The 25,125-nt window shown below is 36.3% G+C and overlaps 1 protein-coding gene across 7 annotated transcripts in view; it reads left to right on the forward strand.

Annotated features, from left to right (window-relative positions):
• Positions 1–25,125, forward strand: part of Ptprm (protein tyrosine phosphatase receptor type M) — an 821,378-nt gene that overhangs the window by 283,575 nt on the left and 512,678 nt on the right. For all 7 annotated transcript variants that reach the window (XM_058586457.1, XM_058586454.1, XM_058586456.1 and 4 more), the window contains exon 4: positions 10,570–10,648. In XM_058586457.1, coding sequence (XP_058442440.1) covers positions 10,570–10,648 — 79 coding nt within the window. The remainder of the gene's footprint in view (positions 1–10,569; positions 10,649–25,125) is intronic.

Here is a 25,125-nt window from a genome sequence, read left to right on the forward strand (position 1 = left end):
CAGTAGTCCAGAGCCAGGCTCCAGAGGCTGAGGCAGGATGATCCCGAGTTCAAAGCCAGCCTCAGCAATTTAGGGAGTAACTTAGCAATTCAGGGAGACCATATCTCTAAATAAAATATTTTAAAAGGGCTGGGGATGTGGTTCAGTGTTTAAACTTGGATTCAATCCCTGGTACCACCCCCCGCCTCCCCGCTTCAATATTCTAGAACTGCTGTCCTACAAAATTGCAAAGTTAGGTTTCATGAGGGTTCATGGAATTCTACCTTCCTGTACCTGTTGGGCCATATCCTGAAGAGCCAGTGCTGTAGGGGCACATCTGGGGACAGCTGTGTTTGTCATTTCCATCTACCTCCTGGGCTTCTGTCAGGAATGTCCACATCTCACTCAAGGATTGACCATGAAATGTGGAGTCCTTTTTCATCTTAGTCAGAATCTGAGCATTATAGTTGTTAGGTTGGGGAAAGTTTTTGATCAAATCAGACACAGCTGTTCCAAGTTCTTTTGTTGAAGAGTGTACGTCTTCATGGGCATTTCTTGTTTTCATAGTCTTTCCTTCAATGTGATTGTTAAAGACTTACAGAGCTTTGAAACATTTCTTGGCTGTGACCAAAGCCTTCTTGCACTGCAGTCATTTTATGTACCTCTTAATTCTGTCTGGTGGAATAGTATTCGGCAGGTACAGAGCACAGTGATAACCTGCATGAATACAGCTAATTACTATTTCTTAAAACATAAATTGTCAAGTATGTGGTGCTTAAAACATATTTAATTCCTTAATTAATGTTTGTCCTAATAGCTACTTCTTAAATCAGCCCTTCTGGGGATCAGTGGCAGTGGGAAAGTGCCTACCTGCCTCCGGGCACCCACATCCTTGGATATCCACATTGATTTCCTGTCATTTAAAGAATATTTTCGTTTCACATTCACCCTCTTGTTTTATTGTACTGATAAAAAAGCATAGTTCTCGATTTTGATTCTGCTTCCCCTTCTCCTCTCTCTTGTGTTCATATGTTTCAGGTGCCCCTGAAGCAAAAAGAGTCACCCATCGATTGCTCTGGGTTCTCTCTAATCATGTATGCACCCACAGAAGCCACCTGAATTTCACCCTTGCAGTCTCTCTCTCTGCTCCTGATTCCCAGCTTAGTTAGAGGCTCAGAAGGCAGGAGTCTTTTAATATAAATAGTGGCTTTGTAAAGAAAAAAAAATGCATACAGGGCTCCAGGAACCCCTTAGTCAGGCATCTCCTTGTAGGTAGAGGGCTGGCAATGAGGAACATGAGGATAAAGTCATCAAATGGGCGAGTCTTGGTTCGCTAGAGCCTCCTTGTTAAAACAAACTCCTTAGATTTACTGAAGAGTCCTGGGAGAAGATTTGGCATGGATTCCAGCTGGGCCCTGCTCTAAATTCTTTGTGCAGCCAGGACACAAAGGAGTCTGCCTGTTGCAGGGAGGCTAAACCAAGATTTACCCTTTACCAGCTGACAGTTTTGCTGGTAAATGAGGAGTTGAGAGAATAGGAATGACAGGATCTTACCCATCCCTTCACATTTAGCTCCAGCTTTTATTCCCCACACAGCTGCCTGGTTTCTTTGCTGTATTTGCCTTCAGTCCCTTATTTCACTAGGAACCAGATAAGGCCACAATAAGTGGCAGCAGGCCCACATCCATTTGCTGCTTAGAGATCACGTTTTAGAGCTGAATAAGTGAGTGTTTTCTAGTTGTGCTCTTCAAATCTAAGGAATTGGGAGGTATTCATTGGCCAAGTGGAAAGAGACACTAGTCATTTGTCAATTTAGACAAAGTTGAACAGTCTTGTTTTGCAGTCAGTTTCGGAGCTTAGGTGCATGTCTGAATATCCAGGAGGGACACATGGTGGGTGCCCAGCTGGAGTCTGTACATTGATTTGGGCTTTTGCAGAGGCTAGTGTCCCCTAATGTCCACTTGGGAAATACTGATATGTCCCAGTTGAAAAACAACACATGCCTTGACTCCATAAATTCCCTTGTTAGGGCCTTTATTCTAAGTGCAGGACAATTTCATTGCTTACTACAGGAAAAAGAGGGGGATTTGATAAGTAACTCTCTCAAGCAAGAAAGTGAAAGTGATTCTAAGCAATTGCACCTGAACTTTGCATTTTGTGCTTAGAAAAGATGAGCATTATATTTTAAAAACCACTGGGGGCACAGGAGTTTGTCACTTTATTATTGACTCAGAACTGCACCTGGGAAAGTGTGATAGTCTTTTCATCCTCAAAGACCATGTTTTGTTTATTCATTTTAAAAACCTTCCCACATCTCTAAATTTCATTTTCAGGTTGCACTTACTATTTGATGATCAAGGATGAGTATGCCTTCTGTTTAGTCTCATACCTGTGTGAACAGCTACTTCCTGCTTATCAGAACTGTCCCTTTAAACTTTCTACACTTTTTCCTCTACTTTAATTTTCTTCTGAATTCGGTTTTATTGAAGGAGTAGATGAGCTATGATAATATCACTTTCTAAAGGGAAAGGGGACACAAATGAGGAAAGTCATGCTTATTGGTAGCAAAACCAGAAAATCATTTAAGAGAATGCATGGAGGCTGGAGGTGTGGCTCAGTGGTAGTGATTTTGCCTACCTTATGTGAAGACCTGGCTTCTATACCCATCATGGTGCCTGCCCACACATGTACACACATACACAAAAAGGAAAAAACTAGGCATGATAAAGCATCAGTAATTAGCTCCATGACAAATTTTGTTGTCCTTTGAGGGTCTTTACCTTTTCAAAACTGGGTTTTATATTTTCGGCTGATAACATCAATATAAATAGAAACTTGAGTGTTTGTTCCTGATTTCTTTTTTCTTTAAAGCTTTTTAAAAATACCTTTTTTTAGTTGTAGATGAACATAGTACTTTTATTTTATTTATTTATCTTATGTGGGGCTGAGGATTGAACCCATTGCCTCACATGTGCAAGGCAAGCACTTCACCACTGAGTCACAATCCTAGCCCCTGTTCCTGATTTCTTAATTCGAGGAATCTTGTGGTTTTTGCTTTGGCTCTTTAATATTACAGAAACTTTTTTTTTTTAAAGAGAGAGAGAGAGTGAGAGAATTTTTTAATATTTATTTTTCAGTTTTCGGCAGACACAGCATCTTTGTTTGTATGTGTTGCTGAGGGTCGAACCCGGGCTGCATGCATGCCCGGGGAGCGTGCTATCGCTTGAGCCACATCCCCAGCCCCCACAGAAACTTTTTTATAGTCCATATTTCTTTCTATTTTTCTTTTAATTTCTTTAACACAAACAACATAACATTTTTAAAAATGTGTAGGCCCCACATTTGCTTTTTACTTAAAACTGGAAAGGATCTAGCAGGTAATCTGCGTGAGGATAGACACATACCCCTTAATCCCCTGTGTTCTAGAGAATTGACAAATGACTTCCACTTGCACATTTTCCTTGGTGAGCATTGGTATTGGAAAGCAAATCCCTTTTCTTTGCTCACACATACAAGGGAAAGTGCAGCATGGAAAGCTAATTTTGCTCTTCACTGAAGCAGGGAGGATCGGGGGTCTGCAGTGTTAAACTGCTCCCCCCTCCACCTTTGGCACATATCTGAGGGAAGGCTGATGTCAGCCCTCTCTCAAGCCAACATTTCATGAGCAAAGGAGAGCACTAGTCAGTGGTTTAACCAGTTGTTTCCTATCTGACAGCAAATGACTTTCCCCAAAGTCTCTAAAGGCTATAGGATGCAGAATCTCCTCTCCTGAGATATTATTAGTTGAAGGATTGAATGAATATTGATTGTCTATTCCACATCGCGTGGCTACAAATAATATCAGAGAGCCATCAGGAAAACAAAACAAAAACAACAACAACAAAAAAGGAGAAATGGGGATTTGGAGTGAACCAAACCACACTAATAACATAGATTCTCAGTATTTACTATAGTTATGTATGATAGTCAAAACAATGAGCGCACAGAATTAGTACATAGAGTTATGTATTGGTATCCACAGGAGATTGGTTCTAGGATCCCTCTGCATATGAAATCTGTGGATGCTCAAGACCCTTACGTAAAATGGCATAGTATTTGCATATAACCTATGCATATCCTCTTATAAAATTTAAATTATCTCTAGGTTATTTGTAACCCCTAATATAATGTCAGTGCCATATAAATAGTTATATGGTATCATTTAGGGAAGTATATAGTATCGTTTAGGAAACAATGGCAAGGAAAAAAAGTCTGTACCTGTTCAGTATAGACCCAGTTTGGTTTTTGTTTTCTGTTTTTTTTTTTTTTTCCCCCAAATACATTTGATCCATACCTGGTTGAATCTGTGGATACCGAACAGAAACATGAAGGGCTGGCTCTACTGAACTATTGCTTCAATGGAAAATATGAATCAGGTTCCTGTGAGGCTCTAGACACAAAGTTTTTGTCAGTCGATCAATGCATACTCATGTTTATGTTTACCTCTGTGTAAAGATATCTTCTCTAATTTATGTTGTTAATTCATTAACATTGAACCCATAGGCAACAGCACTGTAACTCATACTTGAATTACAGGTAAATTGTCTCCATAATGCACCTCACAGCCTCTTGCCCTTAAGAACACTGGACACTACTTTAAAAATGCAACATCACCAATAAAAAGCATAAAAATATGAAAAACAGAGTTAGGTAGACCATAACACAGATGGTTTTTTACAACATGAAGCTAAAACAAGGAGAAGGAGTATTGCCTTGCTTGGCCTTGCCAGGAGCCTGTGCACTGAGCAACTCAGATTTTTTTGTTGCTCTGTGCATGTCTATAAATGACATTTAAAGTTTTAAAAATATTGATTTGGGGGTTACAAATAAATTTTAGGCAGATCACAAATATGAAATACATGAAAAATGAGGATCAACTGAATTTATTTTAAGCAATTTTTAAAAAAGGAATAATCTAAAATTAAATACTGAATTGTGTCAAAATTATTCCAGATCAGCATGGCTCTGTGATTCTGTTATACTGATTTATAGCATTTCAAATAATCAACCATCTTGGTTGGGCCAGAGGACAAATGTCTTACTTAAAACAAAAATTTTAAATGTTTATTTTGGTCAAATCAAACAAGCAAAACATTTAGTCCAAATGTAGCCAATTTGGGGAAATATAGTATAAAATTATATCTGAGGATTAGGTTTTAATATTAAAGTGTTTAAAATTCTTAGCACTTCATTATTTTCCCCTTTGGATAAATTCTATTTCCAAATGAGTTGGGTTTTATTTTATTTTATTTTTATAGTATTTTGGGGTCTAAAGAAATTAGATTATGGTTTTGTTTTGGTATGTGGTAATTATCTCTTATTTTAAAAAATTGGTAATGACTTATAAGACTAATTGGGCATTTAAAATACCACACAGATTAAAGAATTGAAAGGCAGTAAAACCAGGGACAGGGTGTTCTTCCTGCCATTATTGGAATAGGAGGCTTCTACATGTAGTGCCAGCCATATTGTATTTGGCTGTGACAAAAGTATTAATTTGGATATGTGCTTCCTTGTAAACCAGAGTAATGATCGTGTGTTGGAGAGCCAAGGAGGAAGTCTCTCCACAAACAGGAGGCTGCATAGTAAATATTTCAAACTTTACAGGCCAGACGGTCTCTGTGGCAACTGGTCAGCACTACTCTTGTTGTCTGAAAACAGCAGGAGCCAAAGCCTAATGAATGAGCATGGCCATCTTCCAATAAAACTTTATTCATGGACATGGAAATTTGAATTTCATATTGTTCTCATGTATCAGGAAATATTATTATTTTTTATTTGCTTCTACCATTGAAAACTATGTAAACTATCTTTAGCTTGGGAGCAATAGAAAACAGGCGATAGGACTGATTTGGCCCTAGGGCAGTAGTTTGACAGACCTTATTCTAAAATTTATGTGGTTAAAACTATGTCTATAATTTTTTTTTTTGAATCTGTTTCCAGGTCAAACACATGACTACTATATCCCTTACTTACTTATATCTTAAAGTAAAAACTTTTACAGCATATGTATCTATGCATGAAAGAACATACATGTAGGTATACACAGTTGTTTGTTTTGTGTGTAAATGTGTGTGTGTGTGTGTATTTATGCATGTGTGGGAATGTGTGAGTTTGTTTTCTATTATAGTCTCACACTACTTAAGGCAGTTCAGTAACATAAAAAAGAGTTCAGGAATGAAAATAAAATAGACCCAAGATTATATTCTGACTCTGTAACTACTTGTGTGACCTCAGAAAAATTATTTAACCTTTCTGAATCAGCCTTCTCATCCCTGAAGGGAGTTCTTATGCCCCACCTCATATTGGTTCACTGAGGAAAAGTAGATAACATATACAACCTAGGGTATAGAAGTACATACACAAGAATATCATTGTATTTTGAATGACTGAATCACTTTTTTCTTTTTTTAAGACTTGGTGTGGCTTCCTGAAGAAACTAAAGGGTTACTTCCATGGAAGATTTTCTGGATAAAAACAAACAGAACATCCCCAGATCAATTTCTTGCACCTTTTTGATTTCCTTTTGCAGTGGTACCATTGGCGTCCTCGTGTTATTGTTTTATCTGACCTCAATCTTTTTTGGACCTGGTTGCCCACACATTCAGACACTCCTGTGACTTTGCCTGGGCTCTGCATACACTTATTATACCTCTCTAGAGCAGTACTTGCACTTTCAGTAGGAGAGTCTCTTTTGACAGAAAGAGACAAACATACTCCTTTTCTTTTGAAGCTTTCCTGGTCGGGGCACTGGTTAAAGAGGAGCACTGAATGGAAAACTTGCCAGATAGGGAGAGTTCATGGCAATCACACATTTTATGGGATTCACAAATCTGTTTCTAAGAAACCTCTTTTAGATGGGTCTCATCTTTGAGCTGCATATTTTGACCCCCTTGACTGTAAGAAGCAGCAGAGCTAATCTCTCAAGTGTCAGGCATTTACAGTCAGTCAGTGTAATACTGCTGTGCAGCCTCTAAATGTAGGATGTTTATTTAATCGTATGTATTTTAAAATAGCATTTTTTTCAGTACAAATCAAACTTACTTTATAATTGTGGTATGTATTAAAGTTATATAGTGTACTGTAACCTTGATGAAGTGACTAATAAAACTTGTACTAATAAATCCCTTACTAAGAGCTGTCAAATGCTCTTTTTAAAAACATACTTTTGTTTTTTAAGAAATATTGAATTTATTGCTTTAGCTTATAATATAATTATCTTATGTAAAACATCTAAATGTATGATATCAGGATATATTCTTATATATATAAAAAGATACATTCTTATATATAAACTGTGACTTTCTTTATGTGTGTGTGTGTGTGTGTCTGTGTAGATATATACACATAAAATCAACAGTGTATTTTACCTTTTTGTCTCTGCATTTAGCTTTAAGTAAATCAGCACTGAATGTGCCATATTAAGGAGTTTACTTTCAAAAGTTTCCAGTGAACTGGAAGGGGTGGGACAGTTTATAATATGATGCTGTCTTTCTGTGTGTCTTTTTGGAAAAATTGCTGGAACAAGTGAAGTTGCAGAAATATCCATATACTTCATTGTTTCGTTGTGGCCTCATGACAGTCATGCTGGGAATTTGGAGTCCATTGTTTTGTCGATAAATGCTCCCTTACCCCTTGTCTAGTAGGGATAAAGAGAAACAGCCACTGGAACACCTGTGGGCTCACACTGGCAGGCTAAGGGTGACATTGAAGGTGTGCTGGCTGTGTCACAGGCTTCCTGAAGTGTTTGGTGAGAAGGAGGTACAATCCTGAGGTTGGGAGGATCACACTACTATGACCTTCTGATTTGAATCTGTCATTTGGTCATTATTATCTTCTTCTGTTCTTTCATTGGATTCCTTATTTTCTCTAATTAAGGCTCACATTTCATGAACGTGTCTAATTTTTTGGATCCTGCAGAGTATGTAGTAAATATTCTATAAATATTTAAACTAAAAGACTTACTATTTTTTAGCATAAAACTTCTGAGGGCCATCATTCTTTGACAGGATAGATGAAAAAACAGTTCACAGACATTAAGGAGACTTTTCTAAGTCTCTAATCTCCTTTCTTCCTTCCTCTTCATTCCATGGTTTTGAATTGGTTTAAACAAAATATTATGAATTAAATTTACACACACAGATCAGGTACAAAATGAATTCACATGAACGTGTTTTGTATGTACACTATAGTCTAAGAGCTAATGCATCCCTTTGAAGAATAAGGATAATTCTGCTTTCTCTAGATATGTCAGCCCTCTTAGATGATAAAGTAAAATGCAATTTATAGGAAGAAGGACTACTTTAATAAGAAAATGGCCCTTTATCTATTCTGTTCCTCATATATTCCAAGTGCTTATCACAGTTCCTGGAAGAGAGAGGATGCTCAGGAGAGCACTGAGTTGAGTGGTTGAGTTAGTGAATGAATGCGTGAGTGAGTGGCAGGGAGGGGAGAAGGAAGGGAGAAGGAAAGGATTGATGGAATGACCTAAGGTCTAATGATTATTTCTGAGTTTGGCTTTCAGAATCTGTTTTTATGGCCAATGTGTCAGTGTACTTGGATAGCTTCTGGCTGTGGCATCAGCAGCCAATCCCTGGCTGTTCCTGGGGCTGCCATTATACTAGAGCAGGTCTCAGGACCCTGCAGAGCCTACTCTGGCAGTTGTACTCTGAGGGCCACTAGAATTCTTCCTCCTATTCTTGTTCTCATCTTTTTGTCCCTTCAGTTATCTTTGAATATACTATAGGAGAAATAAATTAGCATAGTCCCATTGTAATATCATGCATCTCTTCCTATCTTTTATCATCAGTGAAATATATATTAAAAATATGAACAGAACTAAGTTTAACTTCATCTTTGTTCTTTTGGGGTATCTCTTCTTTCCCCTGCATGTCTTGCAATTTATTGTGGAAGTGTTTTTTCCCTTTGGGTAAGAGTTAAATTGTTGGGTTGTGCATTAAGACTTATGGTCTTTAAGAGTCATAAATCATGGTTCTCCTGATGTTATAGTTTCCTTCTATATATGAGCGATATTTAAAATAATATTCAAGTGGATCTTTTAAACAATAGCCTGATAACTTAAACTTGTACACAATCAGCTTAAGAAAATTAATAGCCCTTTTATTGTTTCTTCCTTTTCCTTCGGCCTCAATTTCCCTGAAGTGGTTTCATTATCTCAGAAGTCATTCAGTCTTAGAACCTCAGGGCACATGGTCCTATTCTTCTTGTCTGTCTTTTCCCATGTTCAGACAGTTAGTTGTTGAAGCCCTCTTGATTTCACTATCATGGAAAATTTGTACCATATTTCTCTTAATTCACATCTTTGCCACCAGAATTTTGGGTAGCATTGCCTCTTTTCTGTATTGTTAATTGCATATTTCTACCCTACAAGCAGAGTCTTCTCCTCCTGGCCATGTCCATGCCCATGTAGAACTTTTGTACCTTTCCTGGAATGGGTATGATCCTCTGTACACTGTATTTCATTCTCATCCTCAGGCTATCAGCGTGTCACTTCTGATGGGAGGTACTTTCAGTATACTCAGTATTTTTCTTTTATAATACCTATTGTACTTTTTACCTCCCCCCCCCCCAATTGTATAAAGCCTAAGAACCCATATGGTTCAGTTTGGTCAGACATTCACCTCCAAAGATATTAACTGAAACAATCTAAATTTTAACCTTGCCTCTACTTTGCCTCTAGAGGGGAAAAAAGTCTGAATGTGTTTATGCTTTAAAGTATAGTATGATGTGTATTAATGCTAGGAATTGATCCCTGCATTGCTCTACCACTGAGATATATCCCAACTTATTTTTTTAGTTTGAGACAGAGTCTTATTGCCCTTGAACTGATGATCCTCCTATTTCAGCCTCCCTCACTGCTGGGATTATAGGAATGTTCCACAACACCCAGCTAAAATGTAATATATATTTACTTATTTTTTTTTTTGCTATAAGGGATTAAATTCAGGGATATCTTACAACTTAGCTACATTTACAGTGCCTTTTTATAATTTTTCTTTTTTTGAGACAGAGTTTTGTTAAATTGCCCAGGCTAGACTCAAACTGCCTTGATCTTCCTGCCTCTGCCTCCCAAGTTGCTGGGATTTGTTTGTGTGACTGTACCTGGCCAGTATTATTTTTATTTGATCATTTGCTTTCTATATGCCTTCTCTAGAATTTAAGTTCTCAAGGACTTGATGATTTGCTCCCCACTGTATGTTCAGCCCCTTAAAAATGACTCTTAGTTTCTCTTTTCCAAATTTCTTTTCTTAATCAAGGAACCCTTTCCCCAAACCAGGTAAGTCTTTGTTGCAAGGTGTTTGCTGCCCCACCTGTTACTCTTTACCCTTCCTAAAGATGGGGTTGAGGTCTTATTTATCTTTATAGTCTAGAACCTGGAACATCAACTGAGAAGATGTTAAGTACTCATTCTATTATATCTACTGGCAACGAAAATGAATGAAAGACTTAAACTGTGTCTTATATATAGAAGATATTTTGTAAAAATTATGACAAAATGAGTGAATAACTTAGCTCTTTCTTAATTTACAGGTGATTTTTGAAGTGATAACCTCTGGACATCAAGGTTACCTTGCTATTGATGAAGTGAAGGTGTTAGGACATCCATGTAGTAAGTTGCCTCTACTATTAAATCTTGGGGTACATCACAGGGGTATATTTGGGTTGCGGATTTAGTGAAGGAACTAAAACCCTGGTAGAAGATGACTGTCAAGAGAGTTCATTGGCATGTCTCCAGGTTCATTTTCTACCCCAGAAGTCCAAAAGCATGTATTTCATGAATAAATGTCATGGCTTATAGTATCTAAGTATCTTTTAAAATGAAAATCAGATATGGAGTAGAAAGGAATTCTTTCATACACTTGAACATTCTGGTAGAGGATCTGCTTATTTGTTGCCATGATCCTTGGATTTCCCTTTCAATATTGGCACAGGATTAAGTGATAAGAATTGGTGCATTTAAGTCTTAAGTAACTTTCAGCCATTTTTTTCTTAGTTTTGTCCCATAATTTTAAAAAATATAGCTCCCAACACACTATATAAGAAACCTACCTAAGTCACTTTGGGACCCCAGAAGTGGCTTGTTCCTCACCTTTTACAAATTAGTACTTTTAAAAAAAGTATAATATGTGAGGCCCAGTGCAGTGGTGCATGCCTATAATCCCAGCAAGTCAGGAGTCTGACATAGGGGGATCACAAGTTTGAGGTAGCCTCCGCAGCTTAGCAAGCGCTTGTCTGGTGGGAGAAAAATGCATTTGATGTAACTCAGTGGTAGAGGGCTCCTGGGTTCAATCCCTAGTTCCTTGAAAGAAAAAGAAAAAGAATAAAGTATAATGGATGATAAACACATATACATTTTTTTAAAAAGCTGATATGAACACCTGAACTATTTATATAAAATAGTGCAGATAGTCTCATTTCTCCCACCTCCCCAGGGCCACCATGGTGGTGAGCTGCTCACTGCTCATTGCACCTCTCTGTCTATATAGTTTCTTGTTTGCTTTAAGCAAAAAAAGCTTTTATTCAAATGGGAATTGGGTGGCAAGTGGAATCCCTGTAGCATCACTGGCTCACAGAGTGAGTAGACCTCAAACTTGAGACTCTTTAGGAAGACTACAAGCACTACCATGGCAAAGGAGCTGCTGCCATGCCTGTTCCCTAACACTTGGAAGGTGACCCTTGTCTCCTGTAGCCGAAAGTCGTCCATTGCTATGGACCTTGGCATCCTTGGCCTTAAGTGCAAGGCCCATAGTGTGATTGTCAGGTTGGTTATGCTAGATCACATGCCTATTTCCTCTTGCAAACAGCACAATCAAGGGGAACAGGGTTTTCTACTTTCTTATAAGAGCTAGGACTTGCCTTTTACTAAAAAATATATCCTGCTGGGCAATCAAACACTCTGTGTGTGTGTGTGTGTGTGTGGTGTGTGGTGTTTCCCATAATCACAAAGTATTTATACACAGCAAACTTGTAAGCCTTGTCTTCTGTACATCTAATGAATGATATCCAACCTTACAAATTTTTCTGTGCAGTTATATCCACTGACAATTGTTTCCAAGTTTCCCCTGCAGATACCAAAATCTGTTGATGCTCTAAAGAAATGGTGTAGTGTTTAAGTATAATCTATATTCATCTTGCCATATACTTTAAATCATCTTTAGATTACTTTTAATTCCTAGCATAATATAAATGCTTTATAGATAGATGTATAAGGGATGGTGTTGTTCAAAGTTGTTTTTATAAGTTGTTTAGGGGATGGTTACAAAATAAGATGTTGGTATGTGTTTGGTACAGACACAATTATTTTTAAAAATATTTTCTACCCACATTTGGTTGAATCCACAAATGTAGAACTTGCAGATATGACTGTACTCTTTGATTTTTTCCCCTTTTACTTAGCATTTGCATTTTTTAGGTCAATCCACAGTGCTCTGTCACAGGAATATACTGCATTTTATTCTTTTTTGAACATTTAGTGTCTTCTCTAACCATGGTTTTCTCGCTTAAACACATTGTTGCAGGGAACATCTGTGGCTGGGTGTCCTGATGCAATTTGGAGAGCTTCCGTGTGGTAGATATATTCTTAGAAGCCCAGTTTCTGGGATATAGAAAAGACACATTTTAGTTTTATTAGATGCTGCCAAATTGGTATGAAAAGTGTCTGGACCAGTTTATATCCCCACCAGCAGTGCATGGAAGTTTTATTTCCCCTATATCCTTGCCCAAAATTGATATTGTCAGACTTTAAATTTTTAGCCATCTGAGTGATGGCCACCTGCTTTATTTTTGGAATCCCTAGCATTAAGAGAAGCTGGCTAGTTCATACATTTTATGGATCTCTGCTGATGGCTCCTATCCAAATCACCAGAGAATGGTTATATCCAGAAAATTAAAAATATAGATGCTTATAAGAATGTCTCAGCTTTTTAAAAAATATTATTTTTTTTTGGTCATTATATCACTCTTTGCTGTAGTTACAGACAAGGTCTGTGTGGCTATTATCTAATGAGGGTATCATGATGCAGTTGTCTAATTCCATCCAAAGGGGTTTGCTCTCTCTTTGAAATCTTTATTTGGTGCTCTGAAGCTTGCTATAGCATGCAAGTTAACATACAGTAGTCACACCATTTATTGCTAAGGCAGCCATTACTTTTGTAATGTGTCACATTTACCTTTTCATCTGTGTCAGCAAGACTGGGAGTTAGAGAAAAATCCCCCCCACCTTTTTTCCTGAAAAGGCAGGAAAACGAACAAGGCTGCACCTAATTGAAACAGCAGGGGAAATTTAGGAAGCAGAATATAATTACCTGAGTTGGAACTCAGCCAAATCCTCAGAGTAATACCCTCAGGCTTGGAAAAGTGCCCCGGGATCTTCTGATACACACAAATGTTCATGGCCTCTGATTCACTGCTTACAAGGAGGTAGAAAAATAAGAGCCAGTAATACTGTGCCCCTACTAAGTGCTAATTGCACAGATGATATATGTGGTCACCCTGTTTCTTAAAGAGTAAATCTGTCAGCAAAATAGATGCTGCTGCTACTGCACTGGATGCAGGTGCGAAGAGTGTGGCCAAGGTTGCCTAGGGCTTCCCAAATTTGTAACCTGAATTCCATCTTATACATCTGGCCTCTGGCTACTGGCTAATGTCCGAGCTTCAGAAGTATAGTTCCTTCCATCCACTGGATTTCATTCATTCTGTTCAGCAAAAACAGACTGCTTATCCTTCTATCAGTACTTTCCTGAAACATTATCTGTTGCTGTTTTACACATTCCTTAGGAACCAGCCTCCCATGGCTATAGAAAAGGTATTTATGTCTCATTCCTTTGGAGAATCCCTGTGCTAATGCTTAATTGGCTTTGTGGACTGCTATTAGGAGGCACAGAATTGCAAAACAGTCTCAGTGCTGAAGTACAACAGCATTTTGAACTGTAAGCTTTAAATGGTTTTGATGATAGCCCTTCTGTAGTTATTTTTTCTTGAATCTCCAAGTTTATGGGGAAAACATGCAAAAAAAGAATTTAAGGATTAAAGCATTAGTTTGATCTTAAAATGGAAAGCTTTACACATAATATTTTATGAGATTTCCTATAAAGATTTCTAAATAATCAATTATTTTGAAATTTTGATGCTCATTATATTCATATACCAGTGGAGCATAAGTATTTCATGTCCCAAACTATGCTTTCCAAATGGATGCAGAATTGCTGAATCTTATTTATTTCACTGTAAAGCTTCCTGTTTCAACTCATATAGGTTTATGAGTAGGCATTACAACATTTTTTAAATAGTAGCTGTTCTCATACAAGTATGTAGTTGCTCATAAAATCAATTTTAATGTAGTGACAATAAGATGGAGGACCAGCTTGAAATGTGGAGATGGCTGTGCAGAATCAGCAGCTCTCTGGCTTAAAACCACTTCTAATAAACAAAGATAATTCTTGCATTTGGTATGAATGCTAAAAATACATTTTGAGTTTGGTTCAGTGAAACTGGTAGGAAAAACTGAAAAAGCATTTTGTCTGTTTCATGATGTTGTCTTCTGTTTTAAAAGTATTTATGAGATCTTCATCTATTGGCATTTCTGTTATTATCTTGTGATTCATACACACAAACACACACACACACACACACACACACACACACATTTTAGTCAGCTATGTCATTGCTGTGGCTGAAAGATCTCACCAGAACAACTGTAGAGGAGGAAAAGTTTATTTAGGGGCTCATGGTTTCAGAGGTCTCAGTCTATAGAAGGTCGACTCTATCCTCTTGGCTCAGATGAGGGCTGAACATCATGGTGGGAGAATTTGGTAGAGGGGAAGCAGCTCACATCATGATGAGAGAGAGAGAGAGAGAGAGAGAGAGAGAGAGAGAGAGAGAGAGAGAGAGAGATCTCTACTTGCCAGATACAAATATATACCCCCGAGTCACGCCCCCAGTTCCCACCTTCTCCAGCCACACCCTATCACTTCAAGAGACTAACTCTTGTTAGTCTCTGTCAGGGGATTAATTCACTGATTTGGTTAAGACTCTCACAACCCAATCATTTCTTCTCTGAGCCTTCTTGCATTGTCTCATGTGTAAGCTTTTGGGGAACTCCAGATCTAAACCATAACTATATACATGTACATATACGAGTACATATACATATATATACAAACACACATACACACTCACATATGTATATGTGTATATATACACATACATATATAGAGAAATTTAGCAGTTTTAGTGAGACATAATTTGCATATCATCCAATTTACGCATTTAAATTATTGAATTCAGTAATGTTGTTTGTATATTCAGAGTTCCCTAATCAATTTTAAAACACTTTCATCCCTCTCCCTAAATTAGTCAATCCTTATTCCCCTGCTCCAGCCCTTAGCAACCCTTAACCTACATCTTGTCTACTTACATTGCATTTAAATTAAATGAGATAACATGTGCTCCTTTGTGTCCTGCTTCTTTCTCTTGGCATAATAGTTCAAGGATCATTTACATTGTAGCATGTATCAATATTTTATGCCCTTTTTAAGCCAAATAATAGTTCATTGTATGGTTATAATACATTTTATTGAATCATTCATAAGCTGAGGGGTATTCAAGTTGTTTCCACCTTTTGGTAATTGTCAAAAATGCTGGTATGAACATTTGTGCACAAGTTTATTCATGAACATTTGTCTTCATTTCTCCAAAGTATATACTTAGGAGTGGAATTGCTGGGTCACAAGGTAACACTGATTAGCATTTTAAAGAATGGTGAAATTGTTTTTCAAATTGGCTGGACCCATTCCACAGAGCAGAGTATAAAGGGTCCAATTTCTGCATATTCTTAACAATACTTGTCTATTTTTATCATGGCCATATTAGGGATTTGAAGGTGTATCTGTTTGTGATTTGGATTACATAATGGCTAATGATAATGTTGAACATTTTTCCATACAGTTATTGGCTATTTGTATCTCTTTTAGGGTGAAATTTTTATTCAGATCCTTTCCCCATTCTTTTTCTTTCTTTCTTTTTACTTAGTGCCACTGAATTTTTTACTTAAAAGTATTGAAATGGTAAATTTTATGGTGTATGTGTGTGTGTGTGTATATATATATATATATGTGTGTGTGTGTGTGTGTATGTATGTATGTGTATATACACACACATACACACAATACACATATACATTTTTATTTGTTTATTTTTATTTTTTATTTTTTTGGTATTGGGGATTGAACCTAGGGCTTCTTAAACACTGAGCAACATCCCCAGCCCTTTATTTTTTTATTTTGAGATAGGGTCTTCTGAGTTGCTTAGGGCCTGGCTAAGTTGCTGAGGCTGACTTTGAACTTGACATCATCCTGCCTTACCCTCCTAAGTGGCTGGGATTACAGGAATGTGCTAGCATGCCCAGCCCTTTCCCCATTTGTAATTAAATTACTTATTTTTTATTATTTAGTTATTATAATTTCATATGTTTAGATAAAAATCTCTTATTAGATACATGATTTAAAACTATCTCCTCCCCATCTGTACATTGTCTTTTCATTTTCTAGATGGAGAAATTTGTAGCACAAGTTTTTAATGTTGATGAAGTCTAATTTTTGTTACTTCTCTTGTCACTTGTGCTGCTTAGATCATTTGATGTTGTGTCTAAGAAGATTTTCCCTAATCCAAGGTCACAAAGGTTTATTCTGTGTTTTTTCCTAAGAGTTTTATAGGGTCCATTCTTAGATGTAGGTCTAGGAGCTATTTTAAGTTAATTTGGGTAGAGTATAAGGTAGGTGTGCAACTTTTTTCTTTTTGTCCGTGGATATCCAGTTATTTGAGAATTGTTTGTTTTGTTTTGTTCTGTTCTGTTCTCTATTGAATTGCCTTGGTACCCTTGTTGAAAATCAATTGACTGTAAATAGAAAGATTTCATTCTGGAAATTAGAACCTGTGAATCCTCCAACTTTCTTCATCTTTTTCCTCCAATATTATATTGGCTTTTCTGAGTCACTTATGTTTTTGAATGAATTTGAGGATCAGCTTGTCAATTTAGCCCTCCCCAAATCAGTTGTGTTGTCAAGTAGGAATTGTGTTGAATGTGTAGATTGCTCTGGGTGAGAAAATATCTTCATTTTAATGGTATTAGGTTTTAATGATCCATGAACATGGGATGACTTAGCTTTTATTGAAATCTTATAATTTCTTTCAATTGTGTAGTTTTCAGAGAGTAGTACAACTATTGTAATTCTGCTATAAAACTTATTTCTAGGTATTTTATTCTGATGCTATTGTAAATGAAATTATTTTATTTTTCAATGGTTCATTGCTAGTTTATACAAATGTAATTTTTTGGTATATTATATCTTATATCCTGAGATCTGTTGAACTTGCTTATTCTAAAATTTTTGTGTAGGTTCGTCAGCATTTTCTTTTTTCTCTTAATGTTTAACATATGTTAATTTCACAAATTATTGGACTTTTCTGTGCTATTTCCATACATGCTTACATTGGTCATGTCCATCCACCCATCATCTATACTCACCAACCCTCCATGCACACTTTCCAGTGCCTAGTAATCACTTCAACTTTAAGGTCATTTTGTTGTTGTTATTGTTCCCAAATTTTCGGATTTGTGAGAGAGTACTTGCAGTACCTCTCTTTCTTGTATCTAGTTTATTTCCCTTAACATGATATTCTCCATTTCCATCCATTTTTGCTGAAAATGACAGGATTTCATTTTTTTTTATGGATGAACAATACTCCATTGTGTATTTATACACCATATTTTCTTTATACATTTATCTGTTGACAGGCACCTAAGCTGATTTCATATCTTAGTGATTTTGAGCAGTGCCTCAATAAACATGGACATGCAAATATTGCTTTTGTATGCTGATTTCATTTCATTCATATATATATATCCAGAAATGGAACAGCTTGACCATATGGTAGTTCTATGTTTAGTTTTTCAAGGGACTACCACGCATTTTTCATAGTGGCTGTACTAATTAACATTCCTACCATCTGTATATAAGGGTTCCATTTTCTACATATCCTCACCAATATTTGTTATTTTTTTATAATTTTGATAATAGCCATTATTGGGGTGAGATAGTATCTCATTGTAATTTTAATTTACATTTTCTGATGGCTAATGATATTGAGATTTCTGTCATATATTTATTGGCCATTTGTATTTCTTCTTCTCAGAAGTATGTATTCAGATAATTTGCTTATTTAATAAATTAGTTAATTTTTTGTTTTTAAACTTTTGTAGTTCTTTATGTGTTCTGAATATTAACCCTCTGTCAGATGAATAACTGGCAAATAATTTCTCCCATTCTGTAGGTTGTTTCTTCACTCTGCTGACTGTTTCCTTTGTTGTGCAAAGTATTTTAATTTTATATAATCCATTTGTCAGATTTTGCTTTTGTTTTCTGTACTATGGAGTCCTGTCCAGAAATTATTGCCTGCTCCATTATCTTAAAGTGTTTCCTGTATGTTTTCCTCCAGTAGTTTTAGCATTTCAGATCTTATATTAAGGTCTTTGATGCATTTTGATTGTTATACAGGGTGAAAGATAGGGATCAAGTTTCAGTTTTCTGCATGTGGATATCCAGTTTTCCCAGCACCATATGTTAAAAAAACTGTCTTTTCTCCAGTGTATGCTTTTGGCATTTTTGTCTAAACTCACTTGTCCCTAGATATGTAAATTTATTTGCGGATCATTTATTCTTTTCCATTGGTCTTTGTGTTTATTTTTATACCAATACCATGCTGTTTTTTTCTTTTTCAAATTGTGGCTCTCAAAAATAGGTATCATATTGCCTCTACGTTTGCTTTTTTTTCCTCTTCTCAATATTGTTTTGTGTATGTGAGGCCTTTTGTGCTTCCATGTGATTATTTTGGGCTGTTTTGTCTAGCTTTCTGAAGAATCATTTTAACAATATTAATTCTTTCAATTCATGAATGTGGGAAGTATTTCTACCTTTTAGTGTTTTCTTCAATTCTTTTTACTTCAGTGTTTTACAATTTTCATTATAATGGTCTTTCACTTAGTAAGCTTGTTTGTACGTGTTTTATTTTTGATGGCTGTTGTGAGCAAGATTGATCTCATTTCTTTCTGAGTAAGTTTATTATTGGAGTAGAGAAAACCTACTGATTTTTGTATGTCAGTTTTGTGTCCTGCTACTTCACTGAACTCATTTATCAGTCCTAATAGTCTTTTCATGGAGTCTTTCTGAAAACAGGAATAATTTGACTTCCTCCTTTCCTATTTGTATGCCTTTTGTTTCTTTATTTTGCCTAATTGCTCTGACTAAAATTTCTAGCAATATATTGAATAATTGTCTTATTCCTGATCTTAGAGGAAATAGTTTTAGCTTATTCTATCCATTTAACCATTCAATATGGTATTGACTGAAGATGGTGTTTTAGGTTTAAAATTATTCATATTTTTTAAAAAATTAATTTCCCCCAATTTATTTTCATAACCATACATTGCTTGCCTATTTCCAAATTGAGATTTTTTTTTTTAAATGAAGGCTAGTTAAGCAGTGGAAATAAAATAAGAATGACAGTGACAAAGCACAAACTAGAATTGTTTTCAAAATTATATTCTGTTGAATAAAGACAGATCCCTTTGCTTTAGTTGAGAAGGGCACAGGACTCAAAATTGACATTTCATTTCATTTTTATTTTTGTGAGTTGTGTGTACTGGAGATTGAACCGAGGTTTCATACATGCCAGGTGCATACTTTATTACTTTTAAAAATTTATCCCTCACCTGTATTATTTTTTAAGGAATTATTTTAGTTATACATAACATTATAATTCATTTTGATAAAATTACAAAAGCACCTAACTCTCTTAGGTGCATATATGAATATGCCACAGTACATTTTTAAATTTTGAGACAGGGTCTTGCCCAATTTAGCCTCAAGCTTTTGATCATCCATCTCAGTCTTCCAAATAGCTGGGATTATAGGCACGTGCCACTGCACTCTTTGACATTTCATTTTGAAGATGGGGGAAATTACCTTACATTTTTTCCAAAGGAAAATCATTCTTCTTCAAGATACAGTTGATTTCTAAAAGTTATTTATATTTAGTGCCTGACTTATTTTTCTCAGATAAGAATGTTGACCTATTCTTAACTTTTAAAGAAAAAAAAATTGTTGTTTGAAGCATGTTAAGACCAATCAAGGACTCAGTTGGTTGAGGTACATAAAATATTTAGAACTGTGCTTAGCACATTCTAAGAACTTAATAGATGTAAGCTATTATTTACTATGATTATTACACATTGACTATCCCCAACATGAATATCCAAAATATAAAATCCTCTAAAGTGAAAAAATCTTTTAGTGTCAACCTGATGCCACAAATGGAAAATTCTATACCTGACATCAAGTGACAAAAGGCAAGTTCACCAAAAGTATTGTATAAAATCACCTTCAGGCTGTGTATTTAAGGTATATGTGAAACATGAATTTCATGTTTAGACTTGGGTCCCATCCCTAGGATATCTCATTATGCATCTGCAAATATTCCAAAGTCTGAAAAAAAATGAATTAAAATACTTTTGTTTTTATGCATTTTGGATAAGGGATGCTCATGCTATTATGATGATGATGATGATGATGATGACGATGATGCTGCTGCTGATGCTGCTGCTGCTGCTTCGGATTGACCCATAGTGTTTTATATGCTTTTCTTACACATGTTTTCTATTACTTTGCCCAAACTTTATTGTTTTTATATTAAATGCTATATGTTGATAGACACACTAGAATCAATTAGTTGTAAATAGTAAACTTAATGAGCTGTATTGATTGATTTCTTAGGTGGAGGAATTTAGTTGGTTTCATTTTAAAACTGAAAAATATATTGTTTCTCAGTGTCGTAGTGGGTACCCTCTTGCTCTTCTTCTTGGCTGAATTACCCAGGCCTTCCTTGCTTTTAATGATGATAATGATGATGATGATTGATGACACACACACACACACACTCACACACACACACTCACACACATATACACACATTACACAAATAAGGAGACGCACTAACTGGCAGTTGGGCGTACTTCCAGTTCATTTCAAACCATGCCATTACATTAAAATGTAAATTAAAATAAAGGGAAGTTAAGACATATTCCTCTTTTTTCCCCCTTTCAGTTTATACTTTGATCTTGCAAATTATTCTTCTCTGATTTTGGTGCTAGTATTCTGATGCAGGCTTTGAAGAATCAATAATAACGAAGCATTTACAAGCAGATTTGCATCTTGGTCAATGATAACCCTTGCCCTGGGGATCAGAGGATGATTTGAGATCAATCAATACCTGAAAACTTCCTTTCTTTGTGATAGGCAACAGAATATGGCAGGGATAAGAGAGAGGAGTTATACCAAAACTGTTTGTTATTCATGGAAGATATTTAGTCTGTAGAACTCCTTCAGATCTTAGAAGAAAGCTGGCATAGCATTTTGAAAGGGTATCCAGGGAGATGAATGGGCCTATAAATTTGGAGAGAGTGAGGGCAGGGGGTGGGGAGAGAGGGAGAGAGAATGTCTCATTTTGAATTTGAGATAGATAATTTCCCATTCTAAAGGTGCTTGCAATACCTGGTGTTACAATTAAATTAGTTTGGCATGGTTTAGGGTGTATAGCACAACATAGACTGTAAACTTTTCTGGCGGTAGAAATCTTTTTCTTGGGCTTTTTTCCAGTTTCCAGTGAGAGGTATGAAAACAAAACAAAACAGTAAAGAACAATTTCAAGTGCTAAGTAACAGGCAAATAGGATGCCTTGCCCACATTGTCCAATTTAAACTTTATTCCAGCCCTATGAAACAGGTATTAAAAAAAATTCCCTATTTCGGGCTGGAGGTGTAGCTCAGTGGTGGAGCACTTGCCTTGCACATTCGAGGCCCTGGGTTCAATTCTCAGCATCACATAAAATAAATAAATAAAATAAATGTATTGTGTTCATATACAACTAATTTTTTTTTTAAATTTCCTATTTTATAAGTTTAAAAAATTCCAGTAATACTTACATTTAGGAACTTTTGCATGTATTCAGATGTAGTAAAGGGCTGAAGTTGTGATGTTTGAACACAAATGTCCTGAGATCCAAATCATAAAATACTGTGATTGAACTGCCTAAGCTGCTTGCCAAATGAAAATGGTTCTAGGGTTTATAGAATTAGGGAGAATTCATGTATCTTAAAACTTTGGAAAATTATATAACCTGATGTTTACTGAAAGAAACTTATACATATCATTAGCAAAAAGTTTGATCTTAATGTTTTACAACAGAATAGAATTCCACAGTGTCTTTTCTTATTTACCCTGGTGGGTTAGTCACTGTCTTCCATTTCTGTCAATTGTCTTTCATTTAAAATGGATAATTTGCTTATAAAGATGATATGCTTACTAGGTTTGTATGTCTTCATCTGGTTTCCATTAAAGGTGTGGCTTTTTTATCTTAGCCAGATGATTGTTTTTTCTGGCAATCTGCTTCTTAACTCCACAACAGTATTTCCCAGGCTAAAGCCAGTCAGTGGATTCCACTGGAGGTTCTCTCACACAATACAGTTAGTTTGAGTGGAGGCATAAAATGTTTTAGATCCTTAACATTCCCATGCAAGTATGTGCATAAAACTCTTTGAGTAGGCTACAATAATTCTAATGGGAAAGTGATGGCTTTCATCCCATGCATCATGTCTTAATTAAGTATGGGGGTAACAAAAAAAGACCCAAATATCACAAACCTTATTTTTGGCCCCCAAATTCAAAATTTAAGGTGTGTTCTAAGAGACAACTCTCTGGAGACAGTATTGGTAGTGTAGTGATTCATGAGCTTCATAGATTCTCTTTAGTTCATTGAAAGTGTACTAAAAAGAACACTCTCATGCCTTGCTTTGGACATGCAAATTGGGATAAGCTTTATGGAAAACAGTTTTGACAATTGTGTCAGAAGTCTTTTAAAAATGTGAATGGTTTTGGTCTCAGTAATTCAGTTTCTAAAAATTTGATGAAAGGAAAAATAAAAACTGCACATAAGTATTCAATTATGAGCACTTTTGCCTTGGCATTAGATATAATGAAAGAAAGCCATGTGTTCAGAGCAACAGATTGTGTCCATACCTGTGTTCCCATGTATGTATGTCAGAGTTTCTCAACTGTGACTACTGTTGACATTTTTGGCTGTATACTTCTTTTTTATAGGTGCTATCTTACACATTTTAGGATGTTTAGCATCCCTAGCCCTTACCCACTAGATGCCAGAAGCACCATCACCATAGCAGCTGTGACAAGACAGAAATGTCTCCAGACATTGTCATATGTCCTTTGGCAAGTGTGGGGGTGGGGGTTGGTTCAGTGCTAGAGCATTTGCTTAACATTCATGAGGCCCTGAGTTTGATCACCAGCCCTGGAAAAAACATAGGAAAACAAAACAAAACAAAAAAATCCCCCGTGGAACTATATTACCCTTGGTTCAGAACCAGTGATACATGGTCAGGAGATTTTCCAATAGTTTTAAGTGAACATTTGATAAGGAAAAATGCTGACAGTATTTTGTGAAATTAAAAAAAAAAAGTGCATGTTTCTTTCTTTTTTTTTTTCCTGAAAAAGGCAGAAGGATAATGGTAGTTAGGGGTTAGAGGATATATAGTTTCTACAATGGCAAGAGTTGTTCTGGGAGTGCTGTGTAATACCAGAAATCCTTCCAGTTTCCAGGTTTCCCGGAGCAGCCATGGGTAGCATAACTACCTATACCAAGGCAGTAAGAGGGCAGCTTCTACCAGGTGCTGCCGGCCTTCTGTTTGGGCTCAGTAGGGGTTTCTTTGACCTTTATCCACACCGTCTACCCACCATTCCCTCCCCATTTTCTACTGTTCTCAAGATTTGGCTTCCCATCTGCCTCTTCACCTAATGCAAATCGATAATCTCTGTGAATCCCCTCCCTCATTGTGAGCCTGTATGAATCTAAATTTTACTCCCCAGCCAAGCTTTCGGACACAATGCCATGTGTGTCCTCCACAGCTTGCAGAATGCTTTCCGTTTAAGAAAAAACCAAAATTGAGTGCAGCAATGCATACACATTTCAGAAGTTACATCTTAGAAATAATGAACATATGATTAACAATTATTTCTCCATTTTAAGTCTTCTTACTAAAATACTAAATGTGAAAAACCTTTTTTAAAAAAAAAATCACAATTCTTAGGGAAAAATAAAAATGATTTCAAATATTTTGAACTCCTTTTAAACATATTCATCTTAAGGGAAGAGGAATATGTAACACGAAGTCAGTGTCCATGAATTGTATAGGAGGGTATTTCATATTTGGGGGAAAATAAATGATTTTTCAGACAGTTTAGAAACATAATATTTTTAAAAGGAAAACACCCTTGATTTTTCAAAATAACTCCTTAAATGCTTAATGCAGAATGAACTTAAAGTTTTTGAGATTTGAAATTCATTTGAAATTTATTTTAATCAATGGTAAGCTTGTTTATGATGCTCTAGACTAAATCAGTTTTGGTTTTCCTTTTGTGTCACTCTGATAGCATGGAAACCTTTGAAGGGCTGCAGATCTCATTCTGATGATTGTAGTAGGGAAGGAAAAGTTCCTAACAGCAGGAAAACCTTTGCATTTCTGCATTATAGAGAAGTAGGCAGGCATGCAGAGCTCTTCCCTTTTTATCAGTATCCTGGGCCTTTCTGGTTGAGAAAAGTGAAAAGAACTCAGTTATCCTGCATATAATGAACAAGAGGGATTTTGATATTCTTAGCAAGGGGAAGAGATTAGAGAGATGAGATAGAGAAGAAAAAGGAGTGTTTAGATGTGAGGTGACTCACCCACAAAAGCTCATGTGTGAGACAATGCAAGAAAGTTTAGAGGTGGAATGATCCCGTCATCAGAGTTTTAACCTAATCAGTGCATTAATCCAGTGACAGGGTTTAACTGGGTGGTACCTGTTGGCAGGTAGGGTGTGGCTGGAGGAGGTAGGTCATTGGAGGTGTGCCTCTGGGATACATATATTTTGTCCCTGATGAGCCAAGCTTAGTCTCTCTCTACTTTCTGGTACCATGTCCTGA

Source organism: Marmota monax, unplaced genomic scaffold (genome assembly GCF_021218885.2).
Source record: "Marmota monax isolate L192 unplaced genomic scaffold, Marmota_monax_Labrador192_F-V1.1 WCK01_AAM20220418_F8-fsc00103, whole genome shotgun sequence".
NCBI classification, from domain to species: Eukaryota; Metazoa; Chordata; class Mammalia; order Rodentia; family Sciuridae; genus Marmota; species Marmota monax.